Source organism: Triticum aestivum, chromosome 3D (assembly GCF_018294505.1).
Source record: "Triticum aestivum cultivar Chinese Spring chromosome 3D, IWGSC CS RefSeq v2.1, whole genome shotgun sequence".
In the NCBI taxonomy this organism is placed as follows: domain Eukaryota; kingdom Viridiplantae; phylum Streptophyta; class Magnoliopsida; order Poales; family Poaceae; genus Triticum; species Triticum aestivum.
The window spans coordinates 116,707,992-116,714,056 of record NC_057802.1 but is presented as its reverse complement, the minus strand read 5'-3'; the positions used below and the strand labels follow the sequence as shown (position 1 = coordinate 116,714,056).

Below are 6,065 nucleotides of genomic sequence, written 5' to 3'. Positions count from 1 at the left end.
GGACAAAAATGGGCTGGGCCCAGTTGCATATCCATGGTAGATTTGCAACTAGGACAAGATTGGTCGAGTGTCGAGTCCCACAGTTGCGTTCAAAGGGTGGACTTGTGACTATGATAAAAAAGACGGGCACCCAATTGAATGTCAGGGGGTTAGTTGGACTTGCAACCGAGACAAGGAAAAATGTGAGCCCCCCCCCCCCCCGCCCAAATTGCATGTCGGGGTGTAGTTGCAATTGGGAAAAATAGTTGCCCCCCCCCCCCCCCAAAGTTGCATGTTGATGGATCTGCAACTGGGACAAAAATGGGTCAGACCCCAGTTGCATATCAAGGGAGGGGTTGCAACTAAGAAAAGAATGTTCAGGACTGCATTTGCGTACCAAGATAAAAAAAGGCGGGCTCTCGATTAAATGTTAGAGGTTTAATTCGACTCGCAAATAGGACAAAAATGAGTTGGGCCCGGTTACATGTGGACGATGAACTTGCAGTTGGAACAAAAAAAGGCGGGCTCCCGGTTGCATGTCGGGGGTGGTGCTGCAACTGGGACAAAAATGCCCTCGCCCAGTTGTGTGTTGAAGATGGACTTGCAAATGGGACAAGAATGGTTCAGCCCCCCGGTTGTGAGTCGAGGGTGGACATGCAATTGGGACAAAAAAAGTTCTAGCTCAGTTGCGACTCGAGGGTGGACTTGCAACTGTGACAAAAAAAAGTCGAGCCCAGTTGCGACTAAAGGGTGGACTTGCAATATGACGAAAAAAAGTCGAGCCTAGTTGCGACTCAAGGTGGACTTGTACCTGGGACGAAAAAAATTGACCCCCATTTGCGACTCAAGAGTGGACTTGCAGCTGGCACAAAAAAATGCCCAATTGCGAGTCCATGATGGACTTGCAACTAAGACAAAGAAAATATCGAGAACAGTTGCGAATCGAGAGAAAAAATGTCAGCCCCTAAATTGCGAGTCGGTGATGGACCTACAACTTGAAAAAAATGATTTGAAAAATGTTAAACAATAAAAAAGAAATAACAAAATTTGAAAAATGTTTGAAATTAAAAACAAAAACAAAAAAATGAAATAAAACATAATGAAAACAGAAAAAGAAAAAGAAAGAAAATAAAATCAAAATGTGCTCGTCCATATGCAAACATAAAACTCACATAAAAGGCTACTTGCCTTTTAGTTCACCGGCCCATGACATTGCGCTGAATAAACAAAGAACGGAACCAGACCCGCAAAAAAAAGGAACCAGCAATAAACGGGGAGCAACTAGTTAACGAGCGCTCCTTCGGGAGCTTCGCAACGATCAGCGCCACTTGGCGCGCTCTCAGCCATTCGCCATGTGTCGCGCTCTGGACGCTCCCTTCGGATTTTTTATTTTTTTTTCCGCACGCGTTTTCGGCTTTTTAAATGGTTTTTTTGGGTTTTTTTCGACGTTTTGGTTTTCCTCCGGTCTTTCTTAGATTTTTTATCAAAACAAAAATTCGAAAAAAAAAATTCCGTGAAAAAACGCGTTTTCTTTTTTTCCCTTTCGCAAAAGTCACGGTTTTTCTTCCGCGAGAGGCACGGTTGTGCTTTAGCGAGAGTCACGGCCGTGCCTTTCGGAAAAGAAAAAAAACGCGTTTTCTGTTTTTTTTTTCGCGAGAGTCACAGTTCTGCTTCCGCGAGAGGCACGGTTGTGCTTTCGCGAGAGTCACGGCCGTGCCTCTCCGAAAGGGAAAAACAAAGCGCGTTTTCTGTTTTTTTTCGTGAGAGTCACGGTTTTGCTTCCACGAGAGGCACGGTTGTGCTTACGCGAAAGTCACGGCCGTGCCTCTCGGAAAGTGAAAAAAATACGCGTTTTCTGTTTTTTTTCTTTCGTGAGAGTCACGGTTTTGCTTTCGCGAGAGGCACGGTTGTGCTTTCGCGAAAGTCACGGCCGTGCCTCTCGGAAACGGAAAAAAAAACGCGTTTTCTGTTTTTTCCTTTCACGAGAGTCACGGTTTTGCTTCCACGAGAGGCGCGGTTGTGATTTCGTGAGAGGCACGGGCGTGCCTCTTTCGGAAAGGGAAAAAAACCGTACTCCCGGTTCGGTTTTTTCGCCCAGTTTTTTTCGTGAAAAAAAGTTCGTCAAAACCTATCAACATGGGATCTAGTTTTGAAGATCTCGACGCGAGGAATCCAATGATGAAAACGATTCAAGATTTGGACGCACGGTTAAAGAGCTAAAACGTTTTGAATAAACAGATCTATGAAAAAAGGGAAAACTCTCAGATTACGACAAGTGATGCGCTGCATGTGCGCCACTTGTCGCGACCTGGGAAAATGGAATGTTCTTTGCAACGAGTATTTCTTAATTAGTGATTTCGCAATAAACGAGAAGAGAAACGCACGGCCCATGTGGCACACGAAAAATCACGTGGACGGGCTGCAGGAGTAGAATCGCGAACGGCAGCGAGAAAACGCTACAACGCGTGCCCAGTACAACGTATTGCACGAATCTAATAGCAATTGATCGGATGGTAGAGAACTTAGATGCGCAATACCTATTTCTCATTGGAGTACATGTGATTTAGTAAAACTGATTTTATTTCGCTAAAAAATAATCCGTAAATCTTTCCCGAATCCCTAAACCGACCGCCGCCTTCGCCGCCAGGGAACCCCCGGCGTTGCGATGGCGTCGCCTGAGAAGCGATTCTGCCGCGGATCAGGGGAAACAGTGGGTTCGTCTCACACCGCCCGCTACCCCAGCCCTTGGACGAAGGATCTCCATGATACGCTGGAGGAGGTGGAGGCAGTCGAACTCGAACCCCATAGCCAGCCGGCGCGCATGGTCGCCGGTGCGTATAATGTGCCCACCCCTTTACTTCCACGCTCCATGGGGAAGGTTTCGGATGGATCTTGTTTGGTTTGATCAATTACGTTGATGTAATTGCACATATTCAGATCCTGGTCAGATTGCCTGGCATGCCCTGGACCTCAAGTTCCCACGGGAGCAGAGCGAATCAGACTGGAGCGACTGGAGCGACGGCGATGACCGAGTGATTGACGGGGAGAAGAAAGATTGCCCAGGTACCTACCTATTTGTACCGTTAGATTAAATTTCCACGAAATTTCAACCATGAATAAGTTAACTTCCCGGGATTCCACACTAATTCTTCAGGGAATGAGATAGTCGATAGGCATGATGATGACGATAACTGCAATGGCCAAGTCGTTTACGAGGACAAAAAAACAAACACGAAGATAATCTGCCCAGATATCTAATTCTCTATTCTGTTGAAGACAAAACTCGAGATCATCTGCCGATCTATGACACAATGATTCTCCAGGTAAGCTCTATCCTCAGAGCAAAGCAGAGGAAATTGAGCTGGAATGGATTGAGAGGTACTGCAAGCAGATGGGAGATTACTCGAAACTGTTTGATGCCATTCTGGCCCGGGAGGACCACGACGATTCTACTACCTTGCCTCCTTTTCCTATGAAACTGCTCCCTCCCACAACATCTCTATGTTTCATGGACGGCGGGTACTGCTACCACAGTCTTTACAAGACCCATGATACTTCTACCAGTAAGTGCCACTCATTCCTAGTAATCTGTTTTTGTGCTGTCTGCTTAACAACTCACTCTGGTTCCTAATATATATTTAGAGCTCCATCAACTCTTGGATATCGCACACCACAACAGATGCTACAGTTCTTTTCGATGCGTTTATCAAGCTCTGGGCTCTCCTATCCCATTAGTGTGTATGGAATACTTGCTGTTCGCGACGACTTGGACCAGCGACGGAATTATCTCTTTAACTGTCCTAGAGATACTGCTGTAGAGATTGTGAATCAGGTAAATAAAGCTTGCATTGTTTACAAAATTGCTGGACGCTGACCTATGATGTTCAACAGCTCAACTCTATTGATATTTTATGTCAGTCATCTAAGTTGATTTGTTTTGGATCTATTTATTATTTGCCTGGTTCCATTAAATGATCTGTGAGATGAGCTGCATTTTTTGTAAAAATAAATAATCAATAGCAAGCATTTGCGCTGTTAAGAAGCACTGCCATTTAACAGATCACATTAGTTTTTATATGATGTGCGTACTAATACATGTACATACAAATCGTCATCTGGTTAATATACTTCAGTTTAGCACTTTATCTATTTCTTTTCACAAGTCATGAGTTGACTGCTTGTGTGCATTAAGATAGTTATAACTTTAATCAGCAAGATACTAGGCGTCTGTGGTTACTAATTGTGATTTTCCCTGTCTTAAACTTTTGGGAACGAGACATGGTAATAATATGGTTATAACTTAAACCAGCAAGCTTTTTGTGTATGATAGCGAGGTACCCATTCTTTTGGGACTGAGAGAGGGGTTATAATGTGTGTGAATATTTTGTACCCATTAATCTTTAAGCTGCCGAGATGAATGGGGTCAAAGGGATAAAATGACATTTAAGTCACATGCTTGCTTCCTTTCACCCAATATTTGATTTAGACGAACACGCATGTCTTGTGTGAGTTCTGTTGGTACAGTACTAATGTATATCTTTGAAGGTTGATGTAGCTTGTTGGGTTCTAATAAGATATCAAATTGCAGGAATCCTTTGACTTGCCTCTTTGTAGCCCGTGTCGAGGAATATATGTACTGGACGAGGCACTACTAGAAGTTGATCTCTGGGTAAAGAAGGAAGGGAATGGATCAGCTGACAAGCATATACTTTCTGCATATGCTGAGATTGAAGTCCGTGCAAATTTTGATATTATGCTGGGTGGTCGGATTCCTGGTGTTGATTGCAACTTGGACCTGACATACATGATCATTGCACGAAGTATTGAGGCGGTAGTACAAGTCTATGCAGAGGTTGACCATCCTCATCACGTGAAGTTCACTGCTTTAAGCACTGGCTATGACGATGAGATTGTGCTGTTTGATGACAAGATATCTGGGAGTGTGAAACTGTTCCAACATATTGTCGCGGTTAAGAGAAATGAAAATTTGGATGTTCTTCTAAGAGTCAATGAATCGCTGTTTCAGTGGACTTTTCATGATGAGTATGTTGGACCCGTCAGTTCTCCCGATGACTCAATCCTTCAGTATGGCCAGTTTTTTGTGAGGGTGCTTTTTGCTCCAAAGAACTCTGCATGAAGCCCACCGCCGGCCTCCTGCAAACTGCGATTAAGTGAAGACTCAGTTCTTCAGCTTGGCCAGTTTCTTGTGAGGCTGCTCCAAAGAACTCCACATGAAGACCATCGCCGGCATCCTGACAAACTGCGGTTTAAGTGAAGGGCTGAAGGTGTCCTGTGCCTTCTACTTAGTATAGCATTATAGTCCAGTGTGTTAAGTTGAACCGCTGTAAACCTCAACATGCTCAATGCGTGCATATTCTCTGCCTGCCTGCTATTGTGTTTTTGACTTGTATCATCCAGTGGTCGTGATGCTGTCGTTGAAACCTTGGCATGCACAATTTGCCAATTTGGTCAGCACAAAGTGCGTTTTGATGTTGGTATGAGACAGGCAAAGTGAAGGCTGAAGGTGTCCTATGCTGTTCTAGACTTCTACTACTTAGTACTAGTAGTTTTAACCGCTGTAAACGTGATCATGCTCTAAGTTCTGTGGATGCATATTCTTTGCTTGCTTGCTATTTTGTTTTTGACTTGTACTCCCTCTGTAAACTAATATAAGAGCGTTTAGATCACTATTTTAATATTCTAAACGCTCTTATATTAGTTTACGGAGGGAGTAATATGTAATATTTTCATTCTAATTTTGATACATCATCCCGTGATTGGTGATGCCGTCGTTGAAACTTAGGCATATGCACCACTCGCCAATTTGGTAAGCGCAAAGTGGGTTTTGACGTTGGTATGGGATAGGCAAGAACCTACTTTTGCCGACCTAGTTTAGCATGTCAAACCGAGATTCCAAATTAGGGTATCTCCAATGCCGTTCATCAAATCGGACAACCTAAACGTTTGCGGGCACGTCCGGACATGCAACCCTATGCAGCAAATGTCTGCTCTCTTTTTTAACAAGTTACTATAGGGTAAAACACCCCATGGCTCTTCATTTTATTGCAAACAATAAGCTACGATAT

At 43.9% G+C, this 6,065-nt stretch overlaps 1 protein-coding gene across 2 annotated transcripts; it reads left to right on the top strand.

The window, feature by feature from the left end:
* Positions 1 to 2,574: 2,574 nt before the first annotated feature.
* Positions 2,575 to 5,465, top strand: LOC123074315 (uncharacterized). 2 transcript variants are annotated; one of them, XM_044497191.1, is made up of 5 exons: positions 2,575 to 2,810; positions 2,917 to 3,042; positions 3,303 to 3,542; positions 3,622 to 3,811; positions 4,568 to 5,465. In XM_044497191.1, the coding sequence occupies exons 1-4, from the start codon at positions 2,645 to 2,647 to the stop codon at positions 3,795 to 3,797; spliced, it is 708 nt and encodes a 235-aa protein (XP_044353126.1). In that variant the 5' UTR covers positions 2,575 to 2,644; the 3' UTR covers positions 3,798 to 3,811; positions 4,568 to 5,465. The 2 variants fall into 2 exon arrangements, with proteins under 2 accessions (XP_044353126.1, XP_044353127.1); XM_044497192.1 differs by having other exon boundaries at positions 2,583 to 2,810; positions 3,134 to 3,542; positions 4,568 to 5,385.
* The last annotated feature ends 600 nt before the right edge of the window (positions 5,466 to 6,065 follow it).

Bases quoted from the DNA above. Each gene is read 5' to 3' on its own strand.
- LOC123074315 (XM_044497191.1), top strand. From the start codon at position 2,645: ATGGCGTCGCCTGAGAAGCGATTCTGCCGCGGATCAGGGGAAACAGTG. The intron at 2,811-2,916 runs GTGCGTATAATG...GCACATATTCAG, and splicing joins GCCGGCGCGCATGGTCGCCG to ATCCTGGTCAGATTGCCTGG. The intron at 3,543-3,621 runs GTAAGTGCCACT...ATATATATTTAG, and splicing joins GACCCATGATACTTCTACCA to AGCTCCATCAACTCTTGGAT.